Source organism: Sceloporus undulatus, chromosome 4 (assembly GCF_019175285.1).
Source record: "Sceloporus undulatus isolate JIND9_A2432 ecotype Alabama chromosome 4, SceUnd_v1.1, whole genome shotgun sequence".
Classification (NCBI taxonomy): Eukaryota; Metazoa; Chordata; class Lepidosauria; order Squamata; family Phrynosomatidae; genus Sceloporus; species Sceloporus undulatus.
The window spans coordinates 244,800,041-244,817,594 of record NC_056525.1 but is presented as its reverse complement, the minus strand read 5'-3'; the positions used below and the strand labels follow the sequence as shown (position 1 = coordinate 244,817,594).

At 41.5% G+C, this 17,554-nt stretch overlaps 1 protein-coding gene across 4 annotated transcripts in view; it reads left to right on the top strand.

Moving 5' to 3' along the window:
- PTP4A3 (protein tyrosine phosphatase 4A3) overlaps positions 1-17,554 on the top strand; it is a 96,455-nt gene that overhangs the window by 52,602 nt on the left and 26,299 nt on the right. For all 4 annotated transcript variants that reach the window (XM_042464560.1, XM_042464562.1, XM_042464561.1 and 1 more), the window contains exon 2: positions 10,489-11,351. In XM_042464560.1, coding sequence (XP_042320494.1) covers positions 11,247-11,351 — 105 coding nt within the window. In that variant the 5' untranslated portion in view covers positions 10,489-11,246. The remainder of the gene's footprint in view (positions 1-10,488; positions 11,352-17,554) is intronic.

The following is a 17,554-nucleotide window of genomic DNA, read 5'->3' as shown; positions in this document are numbered from 1 at the left end:
AAACAGTTAAGCCCTTTTAAAACTGTTTTAAACCAGCGTTTTAAATATGTTTATTTAATTTTTTTAAAAAATATTGTTTTAATTGTATTTGGTTATAGTCCTATGTTGTATGCCACCTTGGGCCTCATATGGGGAGAAACTAAATTATAGTCGGCTCCCTGTATCCATAGATTCTGCATCCATGGATTCAACTAATCACTGTTTGAAAATATTTGCACACAAAAATATACATTCCAGAAAGCAAACCTGAAAATGACAGGATGGCATACATGCCTGATATGATTTAATTTAATTTACGGTAGGCCCTTGGTACCCACTGGGGTTTTGGTCCAGGACCCCATGTGGATATCAAAATCCCTTGGACACCATTTGACTGTGTCATTGTATATGATGGGACTTGAGCGTCCACAGATTTTGATATCCACATGGGGTCCTGGACCAAAACCCCAGTGGGTACCAAGGGCCTACCGTAAATTAAATTAAATCATATCAGGCATGTATGCCATCCTGTCATTTTCAGACATGACAAGACTATGTCTATGAATTCCCATATTGCTTGGCTGTGTTGTACCTGAAATACCTTAAGCTTTTTAGAGGGATTTTTTCAGCCCTTGGGAAAATCACTGATTCTACCTCATCCTTCCCTTGTGTTACAAACCTCCAAAAAGGTGCATTTAATTCCTAAATTTGTCTCACCAATATGCATAACTGCACCCAAAAAGGAACGTTAAAAGCAAATTTACTTTTTATTTTCAAGCACTGAGCTGGAAAACATAGTGGAAAACTTGGCTCTGGGTCAGTTTCGGAAACAGTGGGCAAAGGACAGGAAGTTTCATACATCACACCCATTCCCATCTGTAAGTTTCTACTATGAGGCACCTTCCTTTGTTTGCAGAACCTTCTACGGATGTCATGTTGTCATCTCTCCAAAAGCCAAAAATAAATTTCTAAACCTTCTGGAAACAGGCAGGGGCAGTGGGCTCAATACTTAATTGTGTGTGTTTGTATGTGTCTTCAAGTTGCCTGTTGACTTATGACAACCCCATGAATTTCATAGGGTTTTCTTGGGCAAGAAATACTCAAAGGTGGTTTTACTGGTTCCTTCCTCTGGAATAGAGCCTACAGCAACTAGTTGTTGCTGGAGGTCTCCCATTCAAGCACTAACCCAGGCTGACGCTGCTTAGCTTCCAAGATCAGACAGGAGTCTCTAGAGCAGAGTGTAATTTCTACCTGCCTGGCTCTTTCCCAGTGGTTCAAACCACATCATATCTTCAATCTCCCAAAAACCTGTCTAGTCTTGCTTTGTATTACACCCTTTCTTCCTTGGCATAGATGGGTAATTCTGAGTATCTCATGGTGGAATTGAGGCTAAATATAAAAGTGGCTTAGTGGTTTGAGTGTTGCACTGTGATTCTGGAGACCAGGCTCCAAATCCCCGCTCAACCGTGAAACCCACTGTGTGACCTTGGGCAAGTCACACTCTCTCATAGGAAGGCAATGGCAAAGCTCCTCTTACCAAGAAAATCCCATTATAGGTTTGCCATAAGTCAGAAACAACTTGAAGGCACACACCACCAACAATAAACAGTTATTTTTAAGCATTTTTAAAAATATATATTTAAAAAATGAAATTATGTTGGTGTTGCCAGTGTTTCAAGAATGAGATTAAGTTCAAAGCAGTATGGATGAGCTTTTGGGTTCCCATTTTCAAAGGCTTTCCTATAGATACTGTTAATCTATTGTGAAGTTAGGGACGGTGTAAGTGGCAACTTCAGTCTACCCTTGCTCGCCCTGGATTTCAGAGCAACTGGGATGCACTGACAAGTATGTGCTCAGGATGTCCAGGATGTCATTAGAACTAATGCAGTTTGACACCACTATCATGGCTCCAATTGTAGTTTTGTGAGGCACCAGCACTCTTTGGCAGAGAAGACTAAAGACCTTGTAAAACTCCAAATCCCAGGAACTGTTTTGATTGCGTTTTCCGCCATGGCAGAATGGGGTTGGATTGGATGTCTACTGTGATCTCTTCCAACTCTTATGATTCTGTGAATTAATAATGCTATGACTCCACTTTAACTGTCATGACAACATTGTAGTCCTGCAGTTTGTTGTTTGAGAGGGCACTAGATCTCTCTGGCTAAGGATTTTTCCCAATACTCCTTAAACTGCAAGTCCTAGGATTGCATACGATAGAACTATGGCAGCTAAAGTGGAATTGTAGCACTATAATTGTGTAGCATGAAAAGGCAGTTGTTTTCAGAGAGATACCTTTTCATCACCACTTTATCTCCACACTAGCTATATCTCTGTTTGAAGGTCTACTTATTGCTTCCTTACAAGATATACACAACACAAACAAACACTGAAACTATGAAACAGTTAAATGTGGTATTTAAAGTGCAAGCTGTCATATGTACAGGTGGTTATGTTATAACAAATGTGCATGGATGTTTGAGAAGCCGATCTTCCACAAACACAACTCACTTCAAGAACACAAAGTGGCTGTTGTTGTTGTTGTTGTGTGTCTTCAAGTTGATTCCAATCTATGGCAACCCTAAGGTGAAATCTGTCAAGAGGTTTTCTTGGTAAGATTTGTTCAGAGGTGGTTTACCTTTGCCTCTGAGGCTGAAATTCAGTATGACTTGCACAGGGTTGAGTGATGATTGAAACCCTGGTCTTGCAGAGTCCTAGTCCATCACTCAGAACACTACACCATGCTACTCCTTTATGGTTCCACTCAAGTATATCGTTCTTCCCTGCAAGCAATCTGCTCAGTAAGATTCCTAAGCATTTACCGTGTGTGTCTGTCTTCCGGATTTACCACAACAGCGAAAGAAAGTGTGAGGCTGGCTAAGGGATTCTGTGAGTTGTAGTCTGAAAAAGGTAACATCTCTGACCATAGAGGAGCCTGGAAATGGGAAAGCATGTCCAGAGAAGGGTAACTAAAATGGTGAAGGGTCTGGAAACCATGCTCTTTGAGAAGCGACTTAGGGAGCTGGGTATATTTAGCCTGGAGAAGAGAGGGATAAGAGGTGATGTGATAGTCCTGTTTAAATATTTGAAAGGATGCCTTACTGAAGATGGAGCAAGCTTGTTTTCTGCTGCTCCAGAGAACAGGACCTGGAGCAATGGGTTCAAACCACAGGAAAAAAGATTCCACCTCAACTTGAGGAAGAACTTGCTTGACAGTAAGATGTGTCCAGCAGTGGAACACACTCCTTTGAAGAGTGGTAGAGTCTCCTTCTTTGGAAGTTTTTAAACAGAGGCTGGATAGCCATCTGTCAGTAGTACAGTGGTACCTCGGGATACGAATTACCCAGGTTACGAAATTTTCGGGATACGAAAAAATGCAATAGAAAATAATTGCTCCGGGTTACGAATGTTTTTTCGGGTTACGAAAAAACTTCGGCGCTATTTTAAATGGAGCCGCGGCAGAGCCGCGGCTTTTTCCCCATTAGCGCCTATGGCATTTCGGCTTACGAAGGCTTTTCGGGTTACGAAAGCGGCCGCGGAACGAATTAATTTCGTAACCCGAGGCACCACTGTACTTTGATTATCTATTCTTGCATGGCAGCGGGTTGGACTGGGTGACCTTTGAGGTATCTTCCAACTCTATGGCGGGTTACAGACCGCCAAAAAATATGTATGGAATACGTATTAGGGTTAGGAAGGGGCGGTGCTTCCGCACCCCCCTAACCCTAGTACGTATTCCATATGTACAACATGGTGGCGCCCCTTCCACATGGGGGCCGCCATGTTTACGTATCGGACGCATAGCGTCCAGACGTGTCGCGGCGCCTATGACGTCGCGAATGCGCCAGCGGCGCCTCGTGACATCATAGAGGCACCGCAAGAAGGAGCTCCATTTTGGAGCTCCTTTTTTGCTCCGCGCAGGAGCCGCGCGGTGTGGCTGCTGCGGCTCCCTCACGGAGCAAGCGGCGGTCTGTAACCCGCCAATGATTCTTTGAAATGTTCTGGTGTTCCAGCTTATTGCTGTCAAGCATTTCAGAGGTGTAATGGGTGGCGGCATGCCCCAAACTGCGCATCTTGGCACAGGCCATTTGTACTGCTTTCCATAGCCCTATGTCAACCAAAACCCACTCCACTTATAGGCTGTCCCAATTTCTCTCCGTGAGGGAAACCTTGAGCAGATATGATGGGCGATGTAGCAGGGTTTCCCTCCTCTTTGAGTCTGAGCATCAAAGACAAATTGTTTTATTCACATTCAAGCCCCCCCCCCCCCCCCCGCAGAGCACCCAGTCATCTGAGGTCACCAAACCATGCTGTTCTTCCACATCAATGGTTCACACATTCAGCTACAGGCCCAACAAGGAGTTGTCCAATAACTGAATTTCATGCAAAAGCCTAGTTGGCTAGTGCAGCATAAATTTGAACTTGAATAACTGAATTTTGAATGATGAATGTATCTGTGCAAGCCAGCCTCGAATGGAAGTTTCTTGCAGATTTATCAATCAGTCAATTGTTTTATTGCAGTCATTGACCATATTGAATGACCATTTTCCAAAATTCATATGCATACATAAATTACATACATGCTATGAACATTAGTAAAATACATGCACCTACAAACATTAGTAAAATATAAATATAGATGTCAATATAAGTCATATAGAATATAAAATATAAACATGAAATATAAATGCGTACACTTATAATAAAAGCCCTAGCCATTTACTGAAACTTTATTTTTACAGATTTTAACTGCAGCAGCACAGAATTTTGCTATCTTGGTCCACATCCCTGTAGATTGCCCTGAAATCAATAAGAGAGTATAAAAAGCCTCTGAACATCCAGGGAATGCCTTTATATGTGGTTCAGTAAGAGTTTCCTGGATTCCAAGATAAAAGAGACAGTGCAGAAGAACATGAGTTCTTGTCTTGCAGATTTAAGGTTTAGTATAATTGGGCACTTCCATACCACAATTTTAAAAAACTGGTGATGAACAAGAGGAGGTGACAATTGAAAGAATATGCTGAAGCCAGCATGATATTGTGGTTTGAGTGTTGGATTGGGGCTTTGGAAGACTAGGGTTCAAATCTCATCTCAGGCATGAAAACCTGCTGGATGATCTTTGCCAAGTTACACTCTCTCAGCCTAAGAGGAAGGCACTGGTAAACCTCTTCTGAAGAAATATTGCCAAGAAAAGTCTTTGTCATGTTTGCTTTAAGTGAGTCGACTTAAAGACATACCACAGCAGCAACAGCGATGCTTTCTCCAGAATATATTTTGAGAGAATACAGCAGAACAAGGTTTCAAGAAGACTCTTTCCTAGTTGTATGAAGCCTGAAAAAAGCAACAACAAAAAAGCCTTTCTTCTCTTGTTAAGCAGGGAAGGCAATTTAGAGGAAGGCTGTCTCAATGAAAGCATATACTGTATTTTCTGGCGTATAAGACTACTTTTTAACCCAGGAAAATCTTCTCAAAAGTCAGGGGTTGTCTTATACGCTGGGTGTTGTCTTATAGGGCAGGTGCTGAAACTTCCAAGCTAGATTGGGAGAATCTGCGGTCGCCGCATATGGTGGGGGGAGTTCAAAAACAGCCTCGGCTGCATCTCCACCGTATGCGGCGACTGTATGAAAGCAGCAAGGGCGGTGCTGTACAAGTACAGTAAAAGAAAATCCATTCACTAGGATTCGTGGAAAGAAATTACTTAACGTGGTCCTGATGACGAGGTGAGGGGGTGTCTCACCAGGAAGGTGTAAGTGAAGGGCGGAACAAGCTGCAGGTGTCCAGGATGCCCGGGGTATGGAAAAAGAGCCACGTTGCGCTACTGCTCTGATAGTCTTGGAGACAGGGAGGGCTGGGCAGACAGGGAGAGCTGACCAGTCCAAGCAGGCTTTATATACAACAAGTTTTCTTGCTAAGTACCTGCATGTCATAAGCATTTGAATTAAAATTAGCATATTGAAATCAAATCTGATGTTTTTAAAAAATTTATTTGGTGTGTGTTGGAAGAGGGGTAGTCTTATACGGCAAGTATATCCCAAACTCTATATTTTAACTGGAAAAGTTGGGGGTCGTCTTATATACCCAGTCGTCTTATACGCTGGAAAATATGGTAATCTGTGCCAGTGGAACGGGGCCAAAGGAAGCGACCTGTGACTGAGTCCCTTTTCTTAAAGGTAAATCCCACAGAGTTTGAGCAAGTTGCTTCCAAGAAGGTATGTGAAAGGTTGAGAGCTTTGCCTTCCTCCTGATTTATCACTTGACTTGCACGCATGGTGCCTTCAGCACCAGTTAGCATTGGATTTGATGAACTGGAAACCTGAAACTGATGAATATGGTACTGTATATGTAAGAATAGTGCTGATGAGTTGTCAGCTTTTGGGTATACATTTGATGCTCTTACAGCTGTGGTCCAGATTGGCTTGCTATCTCACTAACCTATGTTACTGATAAAATGCCTCTCCAAGTCTACATCCTAACCCCCCCCCCCCCCCAAAAAAAAAAATTATGTGGTGCTGGAGACCCTGCTATTCCTGAGATTTAGAAAGCAGGACTTTGGAACATTAGAGCCAACATATTAATTTTAAAACCGTTGAAAGATAGTATATAAATTAAATTACATCACTCAGCTTGAAATAATATCATTTAAAATTACTAAAGATGGCTAGAAAAGAATTAAAGGAACTATTTCATTTATTTTTTATGTATTTAATAGCCCCATCTTTCTTTCAACATGGGAGAAAAGTTAAAACAAGATAGCACTGAAAACCTGATGATAAAGTTTGTTAAAACATGATTAAATTCTCTCATGCTAGAATATCATTTAGAAAGTATAATTTTATTTTAAACAATTTAAAAACAAGAAATAATCATCTTTTTGGAAGGAAATTTACACCTTAATTGGGATTTAAATAGTTAAAGTAGCACAATTGTAATTACTGAAAATGCTTTTTCTTTAAAACAAAAAACAAAAACATGGGAGTAACAAATGATTGTCTAAGGTTTATGAGCAGCTGCTGCCATTCATAGCAGACTGTTTTGAGCAAGAATTCAAAGACATAGCCACAGTAGTCTGGAATATCAGTATGCAAAGGGATTTTGTAAACTAACTTTGTGAAAGAAGTTGTAGCATAAGCTTTGAGTGTAGGTATTGAGTTAGGTAAGCAAAGTAGTTTGATCTACTGTAAGCTCACGTCTGGTGTTTCTGTCAAGGCCCAGCTACAATCCTTATTGCATTCACATTTCCTAATTACAGAGCTGGGGAATAAAATCCAACTTGCTGGGACATGCAGGCTTTTGAAATGGATGCTGAATCCATTACTGAGTTCTTTATGTTCGTGGATCATTCACTGTGATCCCTTTGTTACATCTTCTATCTCTTTCCAAAATCATGTCCGGCCTTAGCTAGAGGGTGGCTTTCCTTTCCCTGGCCCATGTTGTGATTTTGTGTGAGCAATTTCTAAACTCTGGCCTTCCAGGTCTTTTGGACTTCAGCTCCCAGGATCCCAAGCCACTAGCCAATATAACTGAGCCTTCTGGGACCTGAAGTCCAAACACCTGGCAAACCAGAATTTTGGAATCACTGGTCCATTGTCATATACAGCGGTAGCCATGTTGGCCATGTAGCAAAGTACAATAACATCCAAAATCCACAAAACAGTGGTGCCTGAATGATACCTTTATTGGCCAACCAAAATGGACAAAATACACATTGCAGGCTTTCAAAGCTCCACTGGCTTTTTCACCAGTCAAAGATGTTAAAAATTATACAGGAGAAGAAGAAGAAAATAACTACAGCCCGAAAAACCCACAAAAAACTTTAAAAAATAATTAAGACAGTGTTAGTCCCAAGCTTGCATTTTGTCAAGATGTTGCTATTCTCAGTTCAGATGTTGCTGGAGAGACATTCATATAGCCCAGCCTGCTTATGAAAAGGAAATGAGTCAGGTAGGATGAAGAAGATAGAAAATGGTGCACGCCATTTAAGGTGGTGGGGTCAACCCCTTTGAGTCCTACTTCTGGGTTAAGTAAAAGGGGAAGATGTCCCTTGCACATTGCACACATAACTATCTGGAAGGCGGTATGTCCATCTTGTATTTAGGGCTTTAATGCTGCAAGTGAGTTCTAGCACTGACAGTTAACCAGTGTCTCTAGAGCAGAAAAGACTGTTTTCCTCCAGGTATTTCCCACTTCTAACAGCACTAGCCAGTATGGTCAACAGCAGTACTTAGGAAGTTACTTTTTTAAGAAGAAAAGACTAATTCTTGTTTGTACTTTTAAACCAGGAGTGGACAACTCTAGTAAGCTAGGGGGGCAGATTAGCTCTGTAGGAGATCTTGAAGGGGCTGCATCCTCCCCCCCCCCCCATACACACACACACACACACTGCCCAAAAAAATACATTTATTTTGTTTCCAGTGCCTTGAAGGGGTGGTGGGACATTTTTACCCTGTTGTTGGGACTGCCTGGTCCATTTTAAGCCCAGGAGAGAGAAGTGACCAGACTATTGTATGTGATTATCTCATCTCAGTGGCTAAACTTTCGGGAATGGGGTATAACTGCCATACCTTTAGTTTCACTCACTTACTCTGCAGTACTTATGAATTATATTTCAAGCTGAAAAAAATCCAATTTAGTACAACCGGTTGAACATTTTATTTTGCTGAGACAGTGATGTGTGTCTGTGGGCACAGGCAACTTACCATATTGTGTCTTGACTACTTGTATTTGTGATCAACTGAGAATCAAGTAATTAAAAAAAACAGAAACAAGCTTAACAGTATAATCTTTTATTAACCTGCTCTTTTGAACACTATGGTTAGTCTTCTTAGGAAAATATAAGTTCACATCCTGTGTTTAGCTTACCTAACATGATTGATTGCAGTTCGTTGTTGCTGTGTGCTTTCAAGTCATTTCTTGGCAAGGTTCGTTCAGGTCAGGTTTGATCAAGGGAAGTAATAGTTCCACTCTATTCTGCTCTGGTCAGGCCCCACCTTGAATATTGTGTCCAGTTCTGGGCAGCACAATTTAAAAAGGATGTTGAAAAACTGGAGCATGTCCAAAGGAGGGCAACTAAAATGATGAAGGGTCTGGAAACCACGCCCTATGAAGAACGACTTAGGGAGCTGGGGATGTATAGCCTGGAGAAGAGAAGATTAAGAGGTTATATGATAGCCCTGTTTAAATACTTGAAGGGATGTCACATTGAAGAGGGAGGTTTTCTGCTGCTCCAGAGACTAGGACCTGGAGCAATGGATACAAGCTCCAGGAAAAGAGATTCCACCTCAACATTCGGAGGAACTTCCTGACAGTAAGGGCTGTTCAACAGTGGAACAAACTCCCTCGGAGTGTAGTGGAGTCTCCTTCCTTAGAAGTCTTTAAACAGAGGCTTGATGGACATCTGTCGGGGATGCTTTGATTTAGATTTCCTGCATGGCAGGGGGTTGAACTGGATGGCCTTGTGGTCTCTTCCAACTCTATGATTCCCCTCAGGCTGAGAGAATGTGATTTGCCCAAATACAGCAGCCCAAAAGAAGCAAAGATAGGGAGCACCCAGTAAAATCTCCAAAGAAACTGGAGACACATTTCAAGATGCTCAGTTGATGGATGTGTAATTGATTTTGGAAAATGAAACATTTTTCAGCTTGTACTTGTTCAGGGGGTAATCTAACTTCAGAAAACTGGTCAAGAAATGTGCTTAGCTTTAGAAATTCTGAAGTTAGATTCTAAATGGCCCCTGAAAAAGGCCTTGAAAATACAGTGGGCCCTTGGTATATGTTGGGGTTTGGCCTCGTCATTACCAAAATCCATGGATGCTTAAGTCCCATTAAATATAGTGGCATAGTAGAAAGGTGCCCCTTATATAAAATGGCAAAATCAAGGTTAGCATTTTGAAATTTATATATTTAAAAATATATATTTTCAAGCCAAAGATGGTTGATTCTGTGGATAAAAAAAAATCTGCGGATATGGAGGGCTGACTGTATTTATGGGCCAAAACACATTAGACCAGTGGTTCCCAACCTGTGGGTCAGGACCCCTTTGGGAGTCGAACAACCCTTTCACGGGGTAACCTAAGACCATTGGAAAACACATATTTGCATGCAGCAATGAAAATAATTTTATGATTGGGGGTCATCATGACATGAAGAACTGTATTAAAGGGTCGCACATTAGAAAGATTGAGAACCACTGCATTAGACTGTTCCACCATTTAAATGCCCGTCAGTTGTGCACCTTGAGACAAGTCTCCCCTTTCTTCAGTACAACAGCCTAGATGACTATGGATGAACAGACGCATGTTTTCCACTTTTCATCTTCCCACACACACACACACTGTTCATCATCAAACAATTTTTTTTAAAGTAGATGTCTGGCTACGTTTTTGCAGAGCTCAAATGTGCCAGCCCCACAATTCCAGGACTGAGAATTGGCCACTGTGCACACCATAGCTGCCCACCTGGATCTAGATTTTTCCATTTACAAAATATCCCCCCCCCCCCCATTTTATTTCTGCAGATTGTCTCGTATGCTGATCAGCTGTGGATTTATGGAGGGGCCTGGCCGCACTTTTAAGCACTGCCACGCACAACATCCGGCCCGTTGAAGACAGCACGCCGCTGCCCTGTGCAGAGCTGGCACCCTGAGCTCGTGGGGTTAACCATTCAGATCTCCTGTGCATGGCTCTTACAGCTACAGGACGACTTCTACTGGCTGCCGCCCCAGCCTGAGCTGCGCCGGGCTCCCCTCTCTCCCCCGAAATATTTTACATATCCAGATGGGGTAACGTGACAGTGCAAGATCAACGCCGGCAGGTCAACTGAATGCAGAGGCCTTTCTGAAGAGGAGAGAGCTAAAGAAGGGAAGCCGAACGACAACGCTGAAGAACGACTACTCTAAATTGCACACACCGAGAAAATTGACACTACGGCAGATATATATACATTTTTTTCCCTTTAAAGTATTGGCGGATATTCCCCCCCCCCCCCCTTATAAGTGTTATTCATCAGTCAAGCACAGGGTTTCCTTTATTCTAATTGGATGGTTTAGAGAATCCAGCATACATTCTCCCAAAAGTTGGAGATATTTGCACAAATTTGTGTCAATTGGGTGGGACAAGAGGGGGGGAAAGATAGTGTTTTGCCAAACTTTAGGGTAACTTTTGTTTTCCTTTTGTCCTGCAATACTCCCCACCACTACCTTTTAGGAGGTGTTCTTTGTTTTTGTTCGTTTTCTTCACCCCTCCCGTCCATCTTATTTTTTCCACAACCACCACCATGGCCCGCATGAACAGACCTGCCCCCGTAGAGGTCTGCTACAAGAATATGAGATTCCTGATCACCCACAACCCTACCAATGCCACACTGAATACCTTCATTGAGGTAAGTCAGGCTGTACAATTTTGGAAGTAATGGCTGCAATAACACAATGTTATTTATGGTAAATCAAATGGGTTCATAAAAATTAAGTTTAAAAAAAACCTAGGGATTCTTAGGGATTTTGCCTTGAATTTAGCAGTTCTTCCAGATCATTCTGCTAAATGAAATAGGGCACAAAATTTCAGCATCCATCCTTGTTCCAGACAATTTTGTCAGCCCAGGCAGGTGGGAATTCCTGTACCCATTTCTGTCTGCATGTCATGGAAGCACTTCTGATCAAGAGATGGAATAAGGGAGCAGCAGTTCAGAGAGTCTTGATGTTTTAATTCATATAATAAATAAATAATAACAATTTTATTTATATTTTTCTGCCTCTCCCAGATGGATCGAGGCAAGATTACAATAGTCATATTGGAAGGAGGGGGGAATCACCATTTAGTGGTATTTCCCTTTTGTTCTCTCACTGGTACACTTTTGTCTGAAGGTATATTTTCACATGGATAGATTTCTATTGGGTTGTGTGGTGTAAGTAGAGGTAGGAACCAGCTCTGAGAGAGGTGCTGCTCTGGTTAGTCCCAACTAGAATAGAGCCACTGAAATGGGGAAGTTACATAAGTGTGTACTTACTACATTCCCAGTGATTGAATAGAGTTGCTCTGGTTGGGATCAGTAATTAGATTCAGTCCTGAGCATCTCCCACTTTTCCCGAATTCCAGATTGGATTGCATCACCTGGAGCAGAACCATCAATCTGTACTAGACCTACTGCAGCCTGTGGACATACCCTGTTAGATCACTCTGGGACTCAACCCATCTGCTGTGAGACTTCAACCCTTGTGTCACTGAGTCTGACAGCACTGGTGGATCAATGGTCTCTTTTGGCATAAGGCAGCTTTTTCTAGTCAACAGGAGAGCATCTCACTCCCCTTTGAGATCAGAGACATAGCCCTATTAATCGGAGTATCAGTATGCAAAGGGATCTTGTAGCATCTTTGGGAGCTAGCTGAGCAAAAGATGTTATAGACATTACCTGTGCCTTGTCTGTATGCTTGCCTTAACAATCTGTCTACACTTCTTCTTTGGTGTAGCACAACCTAAGTGTAGCACTCAACCAATGCACTCCAAGAAAAAGTCGGTGCCATTGATGGAAGCAATAAGAAGTTTCAGGATAACACAGCAAATTTTGAACAGAATAATTTTTTTAAAAAAAAGTTTGGTGTAGGTATTAGGATATCTTCAAAAGCATAGTCATTTTAAGGGTTGTTCTTGGCTCTGAGTTTCTGAAGTAGAGTAGAGAAACCTATTTGCTAATGCAGCCTGTGAATCTCACTTCTGTGGCCTCTGAAACCTCTTGGTCGCTTCTGTTCGTTGTTAATTACTATCAAATAACATATGGAATCTCTATAAATAGGAGCCCCCAGTCATCAGCTATCCTGCCCAGGCTTGCAGATTCGGGGCCATGGCTTCCTTGCTTTATCTGTCCAAAATCCATTCCAAATGTGGCTCACAGCTCCATGAATGAGCTGAAAATGACTACCATAAATGACACAATGTCACTTGTGGTGTGCCCAGACACAACTTTGCAGATCAGAGGGGACGGAAATTGGTCATTACACACACACACACACACACACGCCCACCACCAATCTAAAGACTCTCTGAAAGTCTGCCATCCTGGATAAATCTAAAGGACAAATTCCTAATTCTCTGTTCCAAAGAGCTTACAGTCAAAGTAAGAAGCAGAAGAGTGTCCATTGGATCTCTCACTGGTCTCTGGCCAGTATGTAATGTTTATGAAGAGAACTTTACAGAAAAAGGGCAATCTATCAATAGTCAGACACAGTACAATGCAGCTTCTTCTGTTCTCATATAGCAGCCCCTCTTAAGCTATCTGATTTTGGGGACTGTGCAGGTTATTTCCCCAGTATCCCAGGGAACACGACTGTTTGTGCCCATTGGCTACAACTGTTTCTTTCTTGGAAACTTGATGTGGACCAGCAAACCAACAGCTTGCAGACCAGCAGTGGTCTACAGACAACCATTTTGAGTAGCACAGTCCTACAGCACCCACAAGTTGGAGAGTGAATTATTTATTTATTTATATTATGGCTTTCTCCCGATATAGGGACTAAAGGTGGCTAACAACAAATTTAAAACAGTATGATGAGCCCTTGTTATCCATTGGAGTTTGCTTTGTGGACACTGCTGTGGATACCAAAATCTGTGGATGCTCAAGTACCATTAAATACAATGGCATAGTAAAATGCTGTCTCTGATATAAAATGGCAAAATCAAAGTTTGCTATTTGGAATTTATACCTTTTTTGAATATGTTAAAGCTGTGGATGCTTGAACCCATGGAGAAAAAAATCTAAAGATACAGTGGGCTGACTACAAGTTAAAAGAAACACAAAAGCATTAAAATGGAGATAATGTTTAAAAAACAATTCAACAATTTAAAAAGTTAAAAATAGTGCACATTAAAAATATTAAAATGTAATAAAAATGATATACATCTGGCCTGTAAAGGAAGGAAGGGAATGTGTTCTTGACCAGTCCTCAGGGAATGTTTCATCTTCAACTAAAATGTTATCTAATAATAAAAGGAATTGTAGTGTAATGCACCTGGTGGGCACCAGCTGAGCAAAAACTAGTATCCTTCATTGAGACAATGCTCCATTCCCACAATACCTGATCTTTTGTGTACCTTTTCTGGCCCTCGCCCTAACATGTAGGGCCTCCATCTCAGGTTCCCTTTTCAAGATCCTATTGAAGCAAAACCTGGCAGGGCTTCCTCCACCGCCGCCCATGCCCCCAGAGAAAATGAGCATGCACATGTTCTAGGGATGGTGCTGAGTCTCAAACGTCATTTGGGGAGACAGCGGTGAGATTTTGGCTCGCTGAGCCTGCTCAGGCAGGTCTAGGTAATGCTGAGCGCCTCCAAAAAAACAACTCTGCACTTCGTCTAAGCAGTGTCTCTTACCCTGGATTTAGGCAAAGTCATTTTTCATAATGCACCTTTCTTCCCTCCCTTCTTTATAATTTCTTCCTCTTTCCCTCTGCCTTCCTTGCCCATTGAGAGCTTCCGAACTTGGACTTGACAATTCTTGCCCTCTTTAATACCTGGGCCCTGGGCCAGCATGCTGTTTTTAGATGTACATCTCTTTGTACCTTCACCCTCTCCATGGCTGCCCCAGCCAAACTGGCTCTGTTGTCCACAGATGTTGTTCTGGTTACGTGGGCAACTAGATGAACTGTTGCATACCTACAAGGATTAAAAATAAATGTCCTTGTTTACTCTTGAGAGTGGAGCAGCAAAAGAAATCCAGTCTTATCTGGCTAGGGTAAAATTTCTGTAAAGAAGCACTCTGGGCAGGGGCTGCAGAATCTGAAAATACTCACGTTAGTTTGCTGTTTGATTTCTGAGGACATAGCCTCCCTCATATCTTAATCAAAGTGTCACCTCTGTTTGGTCTTTTTCAGTGTTTGTTTGGTTGGTTGTGTGTACATATATGCATACAGTAATTTTAAAACGAAAGTTAAAGTAAAATCTTACTTAACAAAAAGAATTTTTTTAAGGAATTCAAGAAACAAACAGCTTCATTTATATACCACTTCATACTGAACTAGCAGTGTCAGAACAATTCTGTTAGCACATTTGGTGGTGGTGGTGGTGGTGGTGATGATGATGATGATGATGATGATGATGATGATGGATTATACAGTTGGCTCTCCATATTGATAGATTCTTTATCCACGGATTAAAGTATTCAAGGATAGAAAATATATTAAAAAGAAAGTATAAATTTCAAATAGTAAAACTTGATTTTGCCATTTTATATAAGGGACAGCATTTTTCTTTGTTCTATTCAATGAGACTTGAGCATCCATTGATTTTGGTACTGAAGAGGGGTCCTGGAACCAAACCCCAGCAGATACCAAGGGCCTACTGTATTTATATCCCATCTCTTCCCCAGTTTTGGACTGAAAGCAAGTTAACAAAATAACAGAAAAGATCACCACTTTCAAACACCCTTTTGACACATGATTTAAGAATCAGACATAGCTAAATAAACATGTTGCTGCCTTCTAGCAGAAAGAGGATAGAAAGGAAGCCAACTGGACTTCCCATGGAAGACCATTCCAAAGCCTGAGCGCACTGAAAAGATCTTTCCCATGTTCTCACCACACATGATGGTGGGACCAAGAGAAAATTCTCCTTCCAAGATCTTAAAATGCATACTGTCGCATATAGGGAGATATGGTCTTTGAGATAATCTGGACCCAATGTGTGTAGGGCTGTAAAGATCATAACCAGCACTTTCAATTTGTCTTAGAAATGGACCTGTAGTCATTGAAGTTGTTTCAGTGCATCTTCATTTCCAGTTTTCAAGCATTTTAATTCAGACATGTCTGAGCAAAGCTCATCCATCTAGGGCATTCATATGGTAAATTACCATGACCTTCTCTTTGTTATAATTACAGTATCCTTGTATAAACATCCCTGAAACATAAAAAGTGAGCCAAAGACTTTGAAGGGTGGATGATGTGTTATATACAAAGGGTGCCAGACTGAAGAAGAGAGCAAAGGAACACAGAGCTAGAGTTTTCATTATGGCTAGAGATTTGGGATAAATGCTACCATCAGTTCTGTACAGGGATGGGCAAAGTGCTATTTTTGTAAGGTCAATTTTGCACACTCTCATCCTAGACTGTCTCTTTTCTGTCTAAAAAAGGGACCAACTTCTTTGCCCAGAAGAATTCAGTTACTGAAGAAAGTCAAGGAAAAAGTGCAAAGACAGGTTTACAGTTGAACATTAAGAAAACAAAAATAATGACCACAGGTGATTCACATAAGTTTAAAGCAGACAACGAAAACATTGAAATAGTTTAGGATTTCCCATACCCTGGCCCAGTCATTAAAAAGACTGCAATCAAGAAATCAGAAGAGAACTAGGACTTGGAAGGGTGGCTATGAAGGAACTAGACAACATCTTGATGTGTCAAGATATATCATTGAGTACTTGCAAACTCAGGACTGTGGCTTCCTTGACCGGGTCTGTCCATCTGGAACATGGTCTTCCTCTTTTCCTATTGCCTTCCAATTTGCAAAGCATTTTTTCCCTAGTGAGTCATGTCTTTTTATGATAGGTCCAAAATACAACAGTCTCAGTTTAGTCATCTAGAACCTTGCTCTAGGACCCATTTATTCATCTTTTTGGCAGCCCAAGATATCCATAGAACTCTTCTCTAGCACCACATCTCAGATGAGATGATTCTCTTCCTATCAGCTTTCATAATAATAATAATAATAATAATAATAATAATAATAATAATAATAATTTGTATACCACTTTTCCGTCTGATCAAAGCAGTTCACATTATACCGGTTATGTGACATATGTCACAATACAATATAGTACAATACAAAGCATACAATAATCGAGCAATACAGTATATCAACAGTTACATCAGCAATATTACACAATTCAATAAACGTCTCATAGCATATACAAATCAATTTAAAAATTATCGGTTGTGGTTGGATATCTGGATCTTAATTAGGGTATTCTATCTCTAAAGAGAATTAAGGGGGTATGCTATCTGAAAAAGATGCGTTTTCAAAGCTTTCTTAAAGGCTTCCAACGTGGGACACTGCCGGATCTTTTCAGGGAGAGCATTCCAATGAGCAGGAGCTGTCACCGTGTTGGCTCTCTGATAAGTTTTTACTAATTTTACCCTGGGGTATTCAAGTAAATATGTCCCTGATGTTCTGATGGTGCGGGGGGGGGGTTATTTAGGGAGAGGCGCTCCATCAAGTAACTCGGGCCCAAGCCATGTAGGGCTTTAAAGGTAATGGCCAACACTTTGTATTGCTCCCAGAAGCTAATAGGCAGCCAGTGGAGAGATTTTAATATAGGTGTTATATGGTCCAATCTTTGGGTACCCGTGACCAATCTGGCTGCAGCATTCTGAACTAACTGAAGCTTCCGAACCTGGTACAAAGGTAGCCCCATGTAGAGCGCATTACAGAAATCCAAACGAGAGGTTACCAGTGCATGTACTACGGTTTCAAGGTCCTTTTGATCCAGACAGGGGCGCAGTTGGCGTATCAGCCGAAGCTGGTACCAAGCACTCCTGGCCATCGCATCTACTTGAGTGGATAATTGTAGAGATGAGTCCAGGAGTATTCCCAAACTGTGAACTT